The sequence below is a fragment of the Sorghum bicolor genome, chromosome 2 (assembly GCF_000003195.3).
Source record: "Sorghum bicolor cultivar BTx623 chromosome 2, Sorghum_bicolor_NCBIv3, whole genome shotgun sequence".
NCBI classification, from domain to species: Eukaryota; Viridiplantae; Streptophyta; class Magnoliopsida; order Poales; family Poaceae; genus Sorghum; species Sorghum bicolor.
This window is the reverse complement of record NC_012871.2, coordinates 57,045,424-57,063,031: the sequence shown is the minus strand read 5'-3', so window position 1 is coordinate 57,063,031 and position 17,608 is coordinate 57,045,424. Positions and strand designations below refer to the sequence as shown.

Here is a 17,608-nt window from a genome sequence, read left to right as displayed (position 1 = left end):
TGGTGGCCGGCTTTGGGGGGTTCTCTCTTGCACTTTTGAATACTTGAGGCATACTTTGAGCTAGAGAACACTCCCTCCACTCATCTCCTTGCTTGATTGCTAATCCTAGTGAGATTGAGTGAGATTCAAGTGCATTGCTTTGAGAGTTGCATTTAGTGGCATTTGATTCTTGAGTTTGCTGCGGATTTCTTGTTACTCTTGGGTGTTTCCCGACGCCCTAGACGGCTTGGAGCAGCGGTGGTGTTGAGCTCGTGATTGGAGATTGTTTCGAGCCTCACCAAGTGATTTGTGAGGGGTTCTTGAGCCTTCCCCGCGGGAGATCGCAATTGGCTACTCTAGTGGATTGCTCGTGGCTTGGAGGATCCTCATCTTGTGAGTGGACGTGCGGCACCCGCTGAGGGTTTGTCTTTGGATTGCCAATTAGCTCGTGATCCATCAAGTGGGTGTATCGCCACAACGAGGAGTAGCTTTCCAGGAAGCAAGTGAACCTCGGTAAAAAATCTTGTGTCATCTCTTGCCGAGGATTCTCTTGTGATTGTGATTAATTGATTAGATATATCTCTACTCTACAACGTTGGTATAACAATCACTCTCCACTCCTTTACTTACTTGTATACCTTGCTAGTTGTTTAGCTTGTTTAGTTTAGTCTTCTTGTTTTGGAGTGTAACTAGCCTTCTCTTGTTGTTGTGCTTTAGTGTTTAGCCTTGTACTAGTTTGTATAGGTGGCTTGCATAGCTTAGTTGAGCAAGTGCTAGATTTGCTTCGCCATTTGTTTTACTAACTCGCTTGCTTAGTGAAGTTTGTAGAAATTTTAATTAGGCTATTCACCCCCCTCTAGCCATTTGGACCTTTCAAACTTGCTGTTAGGGAGAGATTGGATTCATGTCAATTGTTGCATCCCGTCTACAATGCACCAATGCTTGGTTCAGTGGGTAGGTGACAAGATTGAGATTGTCTCGGGAGATTCTTCTTACGTCATCGCATCGGCAGAGGCAGATACCTATGAGAGGACTAGGTGTATCTTAGGAGAGATTTGGGAGAAGGATTTTCTCAAAGTTGCCGATTATGAAATTCCACCGATCCAAGCAGTCGGTTCTGATGAAGGTTTTTAATGGATCGGTTCGCCGATGATGGAAAATTGGGCCAGGGATTCACATCGGCCAATGATTTGGTAGAAGTAGATATAGGTAGTGGTGATAAGCATAGGCCTACTTTTATTAGTGCTAAGTTAAGTTCTGAGTGTAAGCAACAGTTAACTGATTTGTTAAAGGAATATAAAGATTGCTTTGCTTGGGATTATACTGAGATGCCTGGTTTGGACCGATCAATTGTTGAACATCGGTTGCCTATCAAGTCTGGATTTCGGCCACATCAACAGCCAACTCGCCGATGCAATCCTAATATTCTTCCTAATATTAAGGCCGAAATAACCAAACTTATTGAAGCCAAATTTATTCGGCAATGTCGGTATGCCGAGTGGATTTCCAATGTTGTTCCAGTTTATAAGAAAAATGGGAAGCTTCGGGTCTGCATTGATTTCAGAAATCTTAATAAAGCTACACCGATGGATGGCTACCCAATGCCAATTGCCGATCTACTAGTTGATGCTGCGGCTGGGCATCGGATCATCAGCTTTATGGATGGCAATGCAGGATACAATCAGATATTCATGGCTGAAGAAGATATTCCAAAGACTGCATTTTGATGTCCTGGTCATGTTGGGTTGTTTGAATGGATAGTCATGACCTTTGGCTTGAAGAATGCTGGTGCTACTTATCAGAGGGCTATGAATTTTATATTTCATGAGTTCATCGGCAAGCTGGTGGAAATTTATATTGATGATGTGGTGGTTAAGTCTGGAGACTTCACAAAGCATCTTGCCGATTTGCGAAAGGTGTTGGAATACACAAGGAAGCATGGTTTAAAGATGAATCCCAATAAGTGTGCATTTGGTGTATCGGCAGGACAATTTCTTGGCTTCATGGTGCATCAAAGGGGGATTGAAATTAGTCGGAGATCCATTGATGCTATCAACAAAATAGTTGCCCCTACCAACAAGACTGAGCTCCAATCCTTGATCGGCAAGGTAAATTTTATCAGGAGATTTATATCTAATTTATCTGGTAAAATTCGTGCTTTCAGTCCTTTACTTAAGTTAAAAGCCGATCAATAGTTCGTCTGGGGGAAAGAGCAACAGTTGGCCCTAGATGAAATCAAGAATTATTTGGTAAATCCTCCAGTTTTGATTCCACCTCAACAAGGAAAGCCCTTAAGGTTATATTTGTCTACTGATGGGATGGTCATTGGTTCAGCTTTAATTCAAGAATTTGAAGGGAAGGAACGTGTGATTTACTATTTAAGCAGGAGATTGGTTGATGCTGAGACCAGGTATTCGGCCATTGAAAAATTATGTTTGTGTCTTTATTTCTCATGTATTAAGTTGAGACACTATTTGTTATCGGCTGAATGCACTGTCATATGCAAAGATGACGTGGTCTGATATATGCTGTCTATGCTGATTATGAGTGGCAGGATCGGTAAGTGGATTTTGGCACTGTCGGAATTCGATTTGCGTTACGAATCGGCTAAAGCGGTTAAGGGACAGATTATGGCCGATTTTGTAACTCAACATTGCGGTACATTGGAGACCTTTGAAATTGTACCTTGGACGCTCTTCTTTGATGGATCCACATGTGACCGGGGGGCAGGGATCGGCATAGTGTTGATTTCCCCTCGGGGAAGGAAATATGAGTTCTCCTTGCCGATTGTTGCCACGTCAACAAATAATCAGGCTGAGTATCAGGCTTTGATAAAGGGGTTGGAATTACTAAGGGAAGTTCATGCTGATGCTGTTGAAATCTTCGGGGATTCTATGCTGGTTATAAATCAACTGGCTGGAAGCTATGAATGCCGAAGCGAGGTCCTAATAACTTATCACGAAAGGAGTATGCAACTGTTAAAGGAATTCAAGGACTTCCGATTAGAGCATGTTCCTCGATTGCATAATGAAGAGGCCAATCGGTTGGCTCAGCATGCCTCGGGATATCAGCCCATGATTAATGCCATATCGGCAATCGGTGCCGATGATTGGAGAAAAGAAATCATTGATTATTTAAAGGATCCATCCAAGAAAGTTGAGAGACGTGTTCGGTTTCAAGCCACCAAGTATGTGCTCCTCGAAGATGAATTATATTATCGAACTATTGATGGGATTCTTCTCGGATGTTTAGGTGATGATGAGGCTAGAAGTTTGATGGGAGAGATCCATGAGGGAGTGTGTGGAGCACATCAGTCGGCATTTAAGATGAAGTGGATGATCAGAAGAAACGGGTATTATTGGCCGACTATACTTGAGGATTGCTTTAAGTATTTCAAAGGGTGTCAAGGATGTCAGAAGTTTGGCAATGTTCAAAGGGCACCTGCATCGGCCATGAATCCTATCATCAAGCCATGGTCGTTCTGAGGATGGGCTATTGATTTAATCGGCCAGATTTATCCGCCATCCAGCAAAGGACATAAGTTTATCTTGGTTGCCAACGATTATTTCACCAAATGGGTTGAAGCTATTCCTTTGAAGAAAGTTACATCGGCCGATATGATCGATTTTGTGAAAGAGCATATTATTTACCGATTCGGAATTCCTCAAACAATTACTACCGATCAGGGTACTATGTTCACATCAGGGGAGTTTGATGAATTTGCAATCGGTATGGGAATTAAAGTATTAAACTCTTCTCCTTATTATGCTCAAGCTAATGGGCAGGCCGAGGCGTCTAACAAAGGAATTATCAAGCTTATTAAACGAAAGATTGAAGAAAATCCTAGGAGGTGGCACACGTTGTTAAATGAGGCTTTATGGTCATATCGGATGGCTTGTCATGGATCGACCAAGGTTTCACCCTATCAGTTGGTGTATGGGCATGATGCAGTATTACCTTGGGAAATTAAGACTGGGTCTAGGCGACTATCTTTTCAAGATCAATTGGCTGCCGATGATTATGCTACTTTGATGATAGACGAGTTGGATGATCTAGCAGGGCATCGGCTAAGGGCTCTGATGAGTATAGAAGAGAATAAGAAGAGAGTTGCCAGATGGTATGATAAAAAGGTAAAGGCTAAGGAGTTTGCCGATGGAGACTTAGTGTGGAAGCTAGTCTTACCGATTGGGGCTAAAAGTTCAAAATTTGGGAAGTGGTCTCCCAATTGGGAGGGTCCCTATCGGATAAGTCGATCTGCTCCTGGCAACGCCTATGTCTTAGAAACTCTCGAAGGAGTTGAATTTCCCAGGGCATTAAATGGCAAATATCTAAAGAAATATTACCCCAGCATATGGGTCGATGCATAAAAGTTTAAGTGCCGACAACATTCCTATCGGCTGGGTTAAACTGTGTCTGGAGCTAGACTTGATGTTCTAAAACGTGCCGATAACAGTCCTATCGGCTAGACCAAAATACTAGGATTGTTCAAAAGAAAAGAGTAAATGTGCCGCCGATGAAGAATTCAAATGGTTAACAAAGCCTGGATCGTCGATATGGCACGCAGACGAATCTGATTGGCTTCTTCTATCTCTTTTATGTCGTCATCGGCAGAGCCCTCCACCGGCTTCAGCTTCTTCTTCATCTGTAGAGCTTTACGGGCTTGGACATTCCGCTCTTGTTCAAGAATCTTGATCGTCTCAGGCAGCTGGTTTTCTTCTTGTTGGGCTTGGGACAAGGCTTCTTCTATCTGTTTAAGTTCTACCAGCAGGACTTCCCTTCTCGCTGATAGATCAGAAATCTTTTGTTTCAGCACATCTCTTGAGGACTCCAGAGTGCCGATGTTCTTATGCTTCTCATCGGCAAGGAGCTTCACTTTCATCATCTCCTCTAAGAGTTGAGCATGAGCAGCTCTATCAGCAAGGCGTTGAGCATGAGGAGCTTTTCCTCTTTGGTTGGCTGGACTGGGGGGCATCGGCAGTCACACCTCTGGTCTTTGCCGATGCGCTGGTTTGCTGAATACAACAATGGAAATTTGTGAGTACAAGTATAGCAGATGTAAGAATGGAGTCGGTATGGGTAAAAGAATTTGAAAATTTACCTTGAAGGCTTGTGCTAAAGTAGAGGCAGCTACCGATGGAGATGCCTTCGTACGCTTGGTGGTGACTTTCTTGAGACGCACACCCCGATGCATTATAGCAGCCAAGGTGGGAGCGTTATTGCCAATCGAGGAGATCGGACCTGATGGAAAAAGCTCAATCAGCTTGCCGCTCCTGCTGATCGATGGTGGTGTGTCGACAACCTGTGTATGACAAAGAAAAGGGGTTACTGATTGAAAAGGGGAGTGAAGAAATTAAAACATCGGTATTGAAATACTTACAGTATCATCAGGGACTTTATACTGGGGATCGATTATGCCGCGGTACGTAAGAGCCGATTTGCAGAACAAGTGCTCCTTCCATTCTTCTCACTATTTTTTGTACGCCTGAGTAATGAAGAGGGCCGGAATCCACTCTAATAGATCTGCATCTGTATCGGCACTCGGTGGCAGTCGAGCTATCCTGGTCCACTCGAGAAGACTGGTGATGGTTTCTCTGGGTTTTATCACATCGGCATAACAAAGTGCAATCGGCAGCTGACCGAAAGCTAGTTGACGGGCTAATGCCGATGGGTTGTAAAATTCATAGGTCTAGTTGGAAGCTTTCCCACTACCGAAGAAGTTTACTGGTATGGCTCTTGGAGTGATAAGTGCCATCATCACATCATGATCTTTATTAAGAGCATCATTGAACGGATGGAAGACCAAAGGAAACATGGTGTCTGGATCTTCATAAGGCATCCATGCTCGCTGTTCTCTGGTCAGGCCTTCGTACAGGGTCTGGAAGAATCGGCTAACCTAGTCTGCGTTACCACCTGTACCAGGTAGAACTATGGTAGCCTCGCCAAAGTTCAGAGGATGACGAGTTGCCGATTCTTCTTCATCCAATTCATAATCCTCGGCTATGTCCCTGGGGAAGCGTTGTGCGAAGAGGTTGAACTCAAGACGCTTGTGCATATGGAGGCTGAGCCACATATTGATGAGCCACCAGGGGCTCCCTAAATTGCCGATGGACTCACCGAGCAGAAGTTTCTTAGACACTTGGTGGAGAAGATGATAGGCAGAGCCAAGCAGGTATCGACCGAGGGGAAATCGGCCACCATTAGCTAATCTCTCTGCTACAGATAGGTAGACAGAGGTTGGTCCTGCCGATCGACCGCAGAATACAAATTTGTCCAGCCACATGTTCAGGAAAGTGGTTTGTTCCTTTATGTTGACAGACCCTGTTCTACGATATTTCTAAATGTACCCAGACCAACCGCCGATAGAGCGGATTTTCACTTTAGCACTAGGTGTGGTGTCAAATATGTGACTACTATCGGCAGTGGATACATCTAAGCCGGTAAGCATGAGCACATCGGCAAGAGTGGGAGAAGCAGGACCATGGCCGAAAACAAAAGCATTAAGTGTGTCTGACCAGAAATATGATGCAGCGATTAGCAGTGATTCATTCCTATGCATATCGGCAAGAGACAGTCTAATGCACTGGTCCAGTTTTCGCTCGCCCCATTGTACTTCATTTGAATGGCTGACTCTCAAGAACCAATCCTTCCATCCCTTGGTAGGACTAGGCCAAGAACGGAAGGTGTCTTTCCACAGATCTAGAGAAAAGTTCTCGGATCTAAAGGGGATTCTGTTAGTCTCCGCGTTGATCAGATCGGTAGGATCTGGGTTCCCTAGCGGACCGAGACATTGGAGGTGTGGTTGATCGGTGGGGATGACAGTTCTATTGGACAGATCCTAAAGGTTTTTGGGGTAAAAAGAAGAACAAAAGAAAAAAAAGAGAGAAGAGTATTCAGTAAGATGAACTGCGAATGAACAGGAATGCAGTAAAAATACAAGAGAGAAGTAGAACTGACCTCGGGTACGATGAAGTTGACGGCCATCTCCTAGTAGGGGAGAAGATGGAGAACTTGGGGGTTGTTGGAGGAGGTTCTTGTTGAAGTTCTCGGAGCTCTCGAACATCGCTGCCGCCAGAAAAGCAGAGTTGGGGCTGTAGAATGATGCGATGGAGAAGGAGTACCTGAGAAGGAACTATTTATAGGAGAAAACAGGTAAGGGTAAATCTGACTTATCTCTTCGCCGTATCCGTGAAATTCGAGGATACTTAGGTGGATATAGTAACTGTTCGCACGGTAATCAAGGGATTGCGCAGGTGATTTGACAGAAAGCGGTCGTGATCTGGAGATATTTTACTGTGCGGGATTTTCTGGTCGGTCCATCGACAGCTCCTTTTAACGGTAGTATTGTCGATGGGCGAATAAAGTGGAGATGTCCAGTTTGGGAGGTTGAGGAATTCGAGGGATCTGCGAAAGAATCGGGCCAGAGTTGTTCGATTTCAACGGTCGGTTACCAAATTGAGAGGATTAATTGCGAAAAGGCACCATTACTGAAGAGAATTTCGGAGCATTAATGATTTTATACTCCGAAATTGGGGGGCATGTGTTGACACCGTTTTTGGACATGTACCCAGGATCGGTAGAGTATAGATCGGCAAGATAGGGTAACAGTAACTGGTCTCCAGGGGAGTTGCCGATGAGGGTGGTTGCCGATGAAGGGACAGCTGAATGAGACTAAGTCCATGGGTGGTGACGTGTTCATGCCGATGGTCAAGCATTAGCTTTTGCCGATGGCTACGATGAGGAGTCTGCCGATGATTCGGAAGGAGAACCTGAAGGTTGCCGATTGGTCCATGGTGGTGTCCCAGTTTGTCACGGGAGGTGTGGGGGTATAAACCCCTATACCCTCATGGGCCTATATGGGCCGCACCATCAGAGGTGGCTCGGCCCACAGGATGAAGACGTGCGGCGCACGACTGGTCGGCGTGCACCGCAAGGCTACAAGATTTTGTACCAAATAGGATACTTTGCTTGTAACTCTGTCCCTTCAGGATATATAAGGAGGGGCAGGGGTCCCTAGAGGACAAGTCAGACAGATCATACTCTCTCAACACAAATCAATACAACCAGACGCAGGACGTAGGTATTACGCCAACTCGGCGGCCGAACCTGGATAAAAAGCTTGTCCGTGTCTTGCGTCACCATCGAGTTCGTAGTTTGCGCACCGTCTACCGATAAACTACTACCGTGGGTATACCCCAAGGTAGACTGCCGACCAGCTTTCGTCGACAGTGGCGCGCCAGGTAGGGGGTGTGCGTGCAACTTCTCCGACGAACGAGATGGTCATCATCCCCGACTTCGTGGCCATGGCGGGCGACTTCACGTTCACCGTCAGCTTCAACAGCTTCACCGCCACGACCACGGAGGAGGTGTAGATCCGATCTGCGCCAACCACTTCTTCATCGACGTCGGCGGCGGCTTCAACCACGCTGGCCACGACTCCAACTACTCCAGCAACGTCTCCGACCACGCCGACAACGCGTCACCCGCTTCTCTGCTACAAAGGGAGGCAGATCGACGACACCGACCTGCTCAGGCTATCGACCAAGTTGTTTGGCCTACTTGCTCTGACCACGAGTCGCAATAATAATCGCCGCAAAGAACGGCGCTACGACAGCCGCGACCACCATCACGACAACAAGTCAAGCAACTCTCCCGACCATACTTTCGTCCAAAGATAAGTACAATTCTAATATCTTTATATTTATTTTTGGCATAATATTTTTTATTATCCTTCAAAAACAACTTTTTGTTTAGCCACACTAGTTTTTTCTCCTACACGAGCTTTCCAGAGCCGGTACTGTCTCCGACTCCTCCCTACACGTGCACGAGATCCGCCCTCTGCGTTCCGGGTGGTCGGCAGTAGCTCTCTGGCGAGGCTGGCAATCCCACGCGTGTCTAGGTTCCGCACCTCATGCTGATTGTTGGCTAGACCAGAGCTGGTACAAGCTCTAGGATGAATTAACTACTTGTGCTAATTTTATAACAAAAAATCTAAAACTTATCTCAGTACTGATTTTTGTCTAAAGTTTATTTATACATCATGTACTACCTATTCTTTATATTTATTTTTCAGGGGTTTGGCCCAGTCGACAAGCTACGCTCGGGGACTCGTCGACTATTCCCTACGCTGTGCCCGGGGACTGCTCCGACCACCGAGCACGTTTACGTTCCCAACCACGCTCGGGGACTTGTCGACTACTCTCTATGCTGTGCTCGAAGACTGTGCCGACCACCGAGCACGTTTACGTTCCCAACCACGCTCGGGGACTTGTCCACCGGTCCCTACGCCGTGCTCGGGGACTGTGCCGACCACCGAGCACTATACGCTCGGGGACTGGTCGACCAGCTCACCAATTTATGAACTTGGGGACTGCACCGACCACCGAACACTATACGCTCGGGGACTGGTCGACCAGCCCGCCAATTTGAGAATTCGGGGACTGTACCGACCACCGAGCGTTATATGCTCGGAGACTGGTCGATTAGTCTATTCAATTGCAGACGAGCATGATATGCTCGGGGACTGGTAAATTCAATTTTTTAGACCTTGCTACAAGGCTCATACTTCGCCTTCCAGCAAGCTCGGGGACTACATCGGTACGATGCATCTAGCGATGCATCTCAGTCTCAAAATTTCTTTGAGGACTTTTCTTTTGACCCTGGCACCACGTGCCTACGTCACCTACTACCAGGCTCGGGGACTAAGTGGGCACACTTCACCTTGCGGTGAATATGCTTGCTTTTTGAAAGACTATACTTTTCAGAAAAGTAAAGTGGACACACTTCACCAGGAAAGAAATCTTTTTTGATTAAGAGCACCATGCATTCTTCGAACAACCTGCTTCTTCGATGTCAATGTTGATCAACTGTCTTTTGAGTCGGTCAAAATACCGTTGCAACTGTTTGGACGACTTTCCTGCTTATCGAAGACGTCAAGCCTCACTGATCGAAGAAGCTCAAGACGGCGTGTTACATCACAATACATGGTGCTCGGGGACTAGCTGTGGGGGTATAAACCCCTATACCCTCATGGGCCTATATGGGCCGCACCATCAGAGGTGGCTCGGCCCACAGGATGAAGACGTGCGGCGCACGACTGGTCGGCGTGCACCGCAAGGCTACAAGATTTTGTACCAAATAGGATACTTTGCTTGTAACTCTGTCCCTTCAGGATATATAAGGAGGGGCAGGGGTCCCTAGAGGACAAGTCAGACAGATCATACTCTCTCAACACAAATCAATACAACCAGACGCAGGACGTAGGTATTACGCCAACTCGGCGGCCGAACCTGGATAAAAAGCTTGTCCGTGTCTTGCGTCACCATCGAGTTCGTAGTTTGCGCACCGTCTACCGATAAACTACTACCGTGGGTATACCCCAAGGTAGACTGTCGACCAGCTTTCGTCGACAGGAGGATAGTTTTGTGTTTTCCTTAGTTATTTAAATCGTTTTGTATACGGATTCTGTTCAATTTGGAATTCGAGTCCTAGTCGTATCTGATTGTAGCTCTTTGAGTAGGGTATAAATGTAGACCCTGGGGCCTTGTAATAATCAATCAATCAAATACAAGTTTTTACTCATATTCCAGCATCTACTTTTCCGACGACTTCGTCATATTTTTCCTTTTCATTACGAGTTCTTAGGAGTTCGTCGACTTAAGCTCGGCGTATTCTCGAGTTCCGCGTGAATACCTCTTGGCCGTGGCATCCAGGCGCATCGCTGTTGTCGGGACCAAAGTATTCGAGTTATCACCTTTGCCGATAGTAAGGTCAAATCGGCTAGCACGTCTTAATGTTTCAATCGGGTACCTTTGCCGATAGTAAGGTCAAATCGGCTGGCACGCCTTAATGTTTCAATCGGGTATTAGCCCTTTGCGTTTGCAGATCCACTTTTTGCATCAACAATTCCACCCCAATCTACTCCAACACATGTGGATTGAGGTGAATCTGACAACATCCAAACAAGGCCTGATAGATTTCTTTATCCATGTGTGAGCATATCCATGGTGAACAAATCTTTCCGTACAGGTCTTTTTTATCAAAAAAAAAAGGAAAAAGAAAAAAAAAAGACTCGACTGCCGCCAAAACAGCGTTTTCCCTCCACTCCATCCGTGTCTCGCGCTCGAACTGGGCCACGGAATTTGTTGGGCCCAATGGCGCATATCTTTCGTGGGCGGCACAACGAGCAGGAGCGAAGCTACTCCACCGTGCGATGCGATGCGACTTGGACCGTTGGACGTGGCTCAATGCCCTCTTCTTCTGACGTAGATTCCTTGTAGGGAGACGTCAGCATCGGTTCCATTCTCCCCGTCTTCGTCAACACCTCGCCGCCGCCGGACATCCGACGACCAGCGACGAGGTACCGCTCGCACTCCCCTGTCCCCTCTAACCCCCAACATACTTTGCATTCCCTTTGTATTTGTCTTGGCTGGTGGATCTGGACAGATGCGAGCGCTAGTCTTGGACCTATTTTGTTATTGTGCGAACTGGCCCCTGCCTCTAGGGTGTGGGTTGGCTGTTTAGGGTTCTAGTTTCTTCGTCATTTGCCTGAGTTTCAGTTGATCTTGACGCATATTAGATTCTATTGAGGCTAGCGCCTTAATTTCTTGCTTATTGCTCTTGCTCGCCCTTTAGTCTTGGTGAGATTGGAGAGCGTAAGGAAATGATCGCATTCTGTTTGCTGCTGTAATTGTCAATTAATTATGATTGATGGATTTGTGGTGTGGTCAGGTACGGCGAACCTTTGGAGCAATCATTCGCCATGTCTACGGCACTCAAGGCTTTCATCAACAGCCCTGTCGGCCCCAAGACCACCCATTTTTGGGGCCCCGTTGCAAACTGGGGTTTCGTCATTGCGGTAAGCTGTAATCATATCCTAGTTTGTGTTTTGGTTCCATTACTATGTCCTTTCAACATCCTGTGTTTTTGCATTGTAGCTGTGCATCAGAGTATTGGTTCAAATGCTGTGGTAGTTTATCCTACAAAGGAACTCCGATTAATAATTTTCTCCTAGTTAGATAATGAAATTTAATGATAAATGTCAGTAATGTCATGTTTTGTATTCTGATGTCATTGTGATAAAGATAACCTGAAAACTGCTGATTTGGTACCATCTTCCTTGAAGAATGTGTGGCTGTGACAGGACTAGTTGTGACTACATGTGATTACTTGTATTAATAGTGCAATATTGCTGTTAGTTACTTGAGAGTTGAGTCTCGAGAGAGTTCTGCCTTCTTAACAAAGATATGTTCTCGAAGGAGCAATCTGATCACAACAATTCGGTCATGCAATGTACAGGATAAAATATATCAAGGTTGTTGCTAAACTGATAGTACTTGAATTGAATCAGTGAGGCACAATATCTTCTCCTTCTAAACTAGAGCCACTTCAGATAAAGACACTGCCTCTGTAAATGTTCTGCAGTTGGCTGGTCGTTGCCTACTGGGAACAAAATGGATGCAAGTTCCTGTATTCGCAGAACATAATGTAGTGAATTACATGTTCTCCCGCAAAAACAACTGGGTACCATACTTTCTTCTATGCACTAGTGACATAATTATCTTGGGAGTTCACCTTATTGGGTTATTCGTTTAATAGAGCTTTACTGAGGATCACACTGAAATGACATTAGTGGTCAAGGGATCATGTATCCATGTCCATTCTAGATGGAGTAGAACTACATGTGCTCTTTCATGTAGTAATTAGTAAATACATGGACCAATGGTCATGGCACCAGGATTGATCATTTCAAGAACGCTCTTTAGAGTTATCTTTATTCAATAAACGAAAAGAATTATTCGGCATATTTCAGATGTATTGTTTGCCTGCTGGTTACTACTCTTTTAGACATATCTAGTAGCTTTGTGCTCTCTTGTGTGGGGGGCACAAACAGATGTTTTCACTTCCATGTTACCTGTTGATGACCTGTGTACCCTTTAACTCTAGGATGACATCACTGGGTTCATAATCTTTCCTTCTATTATGTAATTATGATGGGATCACACAAATCTAAGTTATATAATTTTTGGTGAATGTCAGTACTAGATAAATGTTTTGCATGTAGCTTCAATATCTAATGCTGTTCAGTGTTCAGCACAGCAGTATTGCCCGCTGATGAGCTATATTCGTTGCATTGCCAGGGTTTGGTTGACATGAACAAACCTCCTGAAATGATATCTGGCAATATGACAGCAGGTAGATTAAAATAAAATAATTGAGAGTTTTCAATTGCAGCAGCCATATGTGATCTATATACTAATCAGACAGTTCCATTTGGTGCAGCCATGTGCGTGTATTCAGGCCTCTTTATGAGGTTCGCATGGATGGTACAGCCACGGAACTACTTGCTTCTGGCATGCCATGCCTCCAATGAATCAGTCCAGCTCTACCAGTTATCTCGGTGGGCCAGGGCCCAGGGGTAAGCTTATCATTTTTGTAATAAAAATATTTTTCCCCTCTAGCCACAGTAAAACAGTTGTAACTGAACATGTCTATCTGATGATGGATATGTATGCTAATCATATCATATTAGGGCCATCCCCCATCCCTTTATGCAACCCAAATGGCAATACTGAATGTAAACCAAAGCATGACTTTTCCATCTCGCAGGTACCTGGAGAAGAAAGAACCAGAGGCTCAGCAATGAAAAGAGTGGAGTGTATAGGCCTGCATTCACCTTCTCAGTAACAATAAGAGTGATCTGCCGCTGCAGTTTTGAATCCTCACTCTGGCAGACAAATCCCAGAAAAACAACCTCTTCTATAGTTATACTAATGCCATATGCAGTGTTACAGTGCTATTGCAGAATCTCACTGCACTTGTGATCAGAAGAGTTGGTGTCTCGTTTTGCTTTTTCTGATTTGATGGCTGTAAAAACACACATCACATGTGTTTGAAAATGGTGATCTCAGTTTCTGTACCCTCATGGCTGTTCGCCACTCCTTCCCTGCAGCCCAGACAGACCACATACATATCCATATATAATAATAAGTGATGAGTTTTGCTGTCAGACAGTTCAACTCCTGTATGCAGCAGCCTGTATCTGGTCGACACCTTGCTGCCATTATAATCATGCATTTCTGGAAAGAAAAGTCACACTACAACACGTCCATTTTTCTCCCCCCCCTCCCCAAAAACAATTGTGGTGGTGGAAACGAACCCACCCAAAAGGGTTGGTTCTGCGAGGGATGATGCGGTGGTGCGAGGCTGTAGTAGCTCTGGATCCGGTTTCAGGCTGTGCGGCCACTCAAGCTGCCGTTGCAGCTCGTCCCCGATTTTTCTCACGAAAGGGACAGGACAGGACCCCGGCCCCCTGTGAAAGCGTTGTGACTTGTGAGCGGGCGGTGCCAGCCGAGACGATTCGCGCGTGATGGCCCAAGCCCAACTTGCCTGCTGCCTTGCGACGTTGCGACGTTTGCTTTGCTTCGGTGTCGGCGTTTGGTGGTGACTAGCTGTAGATAGATCCTAGTATGCCTCTGCGCCTTCGCCGTCGCCGTCGCCGTCGCCCCCACATGGACGTCGTTGTCTAGTTCCAAAAAAAAAATTAGAAAATCGATACCGTAACATTTTTGTTTGTATTTGACGAATATTGTCCAATTATGGACTAACTAGACTCAAAAGATTCGTCTCGTCAATTCCGACCAAACTGTGCAATTAGTTTTTATTTTCGTCTATATTTAATACTCTATATATATGTCTAAAGATTCGATGTGATGGAGAATTTGAAAAATTTTGCAAAATTTTTCGGAAGCAGCTTGGGAGTTAGGAGGTGACAGTTGAGGCACCAGCTGAAGCCTGTTTTCTCTGGTTCGATCCGTCTCATTGTTTTGGGCCTTCCGTCCGATTTCTTTTTTTTTTATTGTTATGGATGGATTTTTTTGTTTGCCTCCATTCATCCGCTCAACTGATTTTTCCCAAAAAAATATTAAAAATAATAATAAATAGAATATTATGGCCTTTGAACACTTTTCCTCTTTAAGAAATATAAAGATTTTTACCACCAAGTTGTTAAGTTAATTAACATATATTTTAATTAAAACAAAGATTAGCTGATGGTTCAACTAATCAAAACTTAAACTAAAATCTTGAGCGGTTATTCTAATTCAGTCTAAACAAATGTGTTTTCGCAAATCCACCGCACGGTCTAGCATGTGAGAAGTCGAGAGTGGTCATCTGTCATAATCATCGGTGGACAGCAACTGACTCCCTGTTAACTTTAAATAGAAATAAAATATATCACAAAGGTCATGGGACTTGATATTTAACTATAGCAACACATGAATAGAATGAAAAATAAAGCTGTGATACTTTTTTTAAAAAAAATATTTATGTGCTTTACAATAGAAGGAAAAAAGATTACCAAGATTGTGTTTTACTACAAGCTTAATAGTTGTTATATTGTTACCAACATTAACTTATATTATGGACGTCATGGCCAAAATAAACTACAACTTTTAATTTTTACAAATGGTGAAACCTAAATAATACTTCTTCCGTTCCAAAATAAAAGTCATTTTAGATTTCGTGTCACAAGTTTAACTAGATTTATATAAAATATGTGTAACATTTGTATCTCTAAAAAAATTATTAAAATACTAGATTCAAAGATCTTTTCAATGATACTAATTATGTGTTATAAATACTAATATATTTATTCAATGATAATTATTTTAGGACAGAAGGAGTATGTAGCATGCTTATCGTCGCTCCATGTGAATGTTTAATAATTTTTTTTCTCTCTCTCATCACAACACATGGACACGTTTGCTAATGATCTATAACTTGAGAGAGAGTAGTACCTTTTTCTTTGAGAATTGAGAGGGGGTAGTACTATGTTGAGGTTTTTTGCCCACACTGTAAAAAATTTTAGTGTCGAGATGACTTATCGCAAATAGAAGATTTTGGTTGTGCAAAAATAAGATTTTTAATATAAAATTATCTTTTATATTTTAGGACTAGATTATTAGAAACTTGAGATGACCTTCTTTATTTCTTCTAATATTTTTTTAAAAAAATATAAAATTTTATGTTTTAAGAAAAAAATATTATTTACTCTACTATAATCAAAATATCGACTTTTAAATGATTCTCGGTCCTGGGGATATTTGATTGAGATTTGTTAAAAAATACTGTAATATTTTTTTATTTGACAATTAGTGTCTAATCACAAACTAATTAGACTCAAAAATTCATTTCACAAATTACTCTTTAGCTGTACTTTTAGTTTTGTAAATATGTTATATTTAGGCCTTGTTTAGTTCTGAATTTTTTTTGAATTTCGGTACTGTAGCATTTTCGTCTTTATTTGACAAATATTATTCAATCATGGACTAACTGGGCTTAAAAGATTTATCTCTTGATTTACAGGCAAACTGTGCAATTAGTTTTTATTTTTCTATATTTAATACTTCATGCATATGCCGCAAGATTCGATGTAATAGGAAATCTTGAAAAGATTTTGGTTTTTGAGGTGAACTAAACAAGACCTTAGAGCAACTCCAACAGTTTGCTAAAAGTACTTGACATCCTAGGAATTTTACCAAAACCACAAAAAACAGCCTCCAACAAGTTGGCAAAACTACTTGGCAATTTTGTGAGCTTGGCAAAATTCCCTCTTCACTTGGCAAATATGCCAAGTCCTCCATCACTTGGCATCACGTGTATCCCAATTTGCCAACTAGTTTTGCCAACTTGTTGGAGACTGAATTTTGTGATTTTGGTAAAAAACCTAAGATGCCAAGTTCTTTTGCCAAGCCCAAATAGTAAACTGTTGGAGAAGACCTATTTTTTTACTTGGCATTTGGTTTTAAGACTTGACAAAACTATAGATTTGCCAATTGAGTTTTAACAAACTATTAGAGTTGCTCTTACTACTCTATAGCCATACGAGAAAGAACCTGTCGTGGGGTCAGCCAAGCATAGCACGTTAGGATGGCAGCGGGTCGGTTTTGGTTCGGATATCCACGAGTTTCGGGTCTAGCGGTTTTGGTTTTGGTGATAGTTTTTGTCCACGGTTTTCGGGTTCGGGGCCCCGAAACCGATCGGGTTTGGTTTTCCACCCGTAGATATCCAAAATAAATCATTTAGAATTAAAATTTATATTATATAATATGATAATAATAATAATAATTTATTTACTTAGATTATTCAATTTATTCAAAGTTAACTCATGAAAAATTTATAATTTGTTGCATTTTGTTTATACATGTGAATATGTGTCTATGTATCCGTGGGTTTCAGATAACCATTCGGTATCCGTTCGGATTTCAGGTATCTGCGGATTTGATTTTGGTACTGAATTTCCATCCAAATCGGTTTCGGTTTTGGTTTCGAGTTTCGACTTTGAATTTCAGTTTTAAGTGCACGGAGACTCCACCCAATTCAAACCCGACCCGTTTCGGCATCACCCACATATCGCGACGCGGGCCTCTCCGAGACGTCGTCACGGCGACAGGACCTCTCCTTCTCTCGCTACGGCGACGACAGCGACGCAGCGGGCCCGGACCCAAGCGCGCACCCACAGGCCACAGACCCCACATCCCGTCCGCCGGCCTCGCGATTCGTGTCGCGCGCCTCCTCTCCGTCTCCTCTCCTACCGCGTCGACACGGCGATACCCCCGGCACCACCCACCCC

General features: G+C 43.7%; 1 protein-coding gene across 2 annotated transcripts; it reads left to right on the top strand.

Moving 5' to 3' along the window:
• On the top strand, positions 11,176 to 13,994 carry LOC8065381 (mitochondrial pyruvate carrier 1). 2 transcript variants are annotated; one of them, XM_002462252.2, is made up of 5 exons: positions 11,176 to 11,335; positions 11,707 to 11,833; positions 13,116 to 13,170; positions 13,258 to 13,393; positions 13,585 to 13,994. In XM_002462252.2, the coding sequence occupies exons 2-5, from the start codon at positions 11,738 to 11,740 to the stop codon at positions 13,619 to 13,621; spliced, it is 324 nt and encodes a 107-aa protein (XP_002462297.1). In that variant the 5' UTR covers positions 11,176 to 11,335; positions 11,707 to 11,737; the 3' UTR covers positions 13,622 to 13,994. The 2 variants fall into 2 exon arrangements, with proteins under 2 accessions (XP_002462297.1, XP_021308236.1); XM_021452561.1 differs by lacking the exon at positions 11,176 to 11,335 and adding an exon at positions 11,410 to 11,615.

Coding starts and splice junctions, on each gene's coding strand:
- LOC8065381 (XM_002462252.2), top strand. CDS start 11,738: ATGTCTACGGCACTCAAGGCTTTCATCAACAGCCCTGTCGGCCCCAAG. Junction 11,834..13,115: donor ACTGGGGTTTCGTCATTGCG/GTAAGCTGTAAT, acceptor TTGCATTGCCAG/GGTTTGGTTGACATGAACAA. Junction 13,171..13,257: donor ATCTGGCAATATGACAGCAG/GTAGATTAAAAT, acceptor CATTTGGTGCAG/CCATGTGCGTGTATTCAGGC.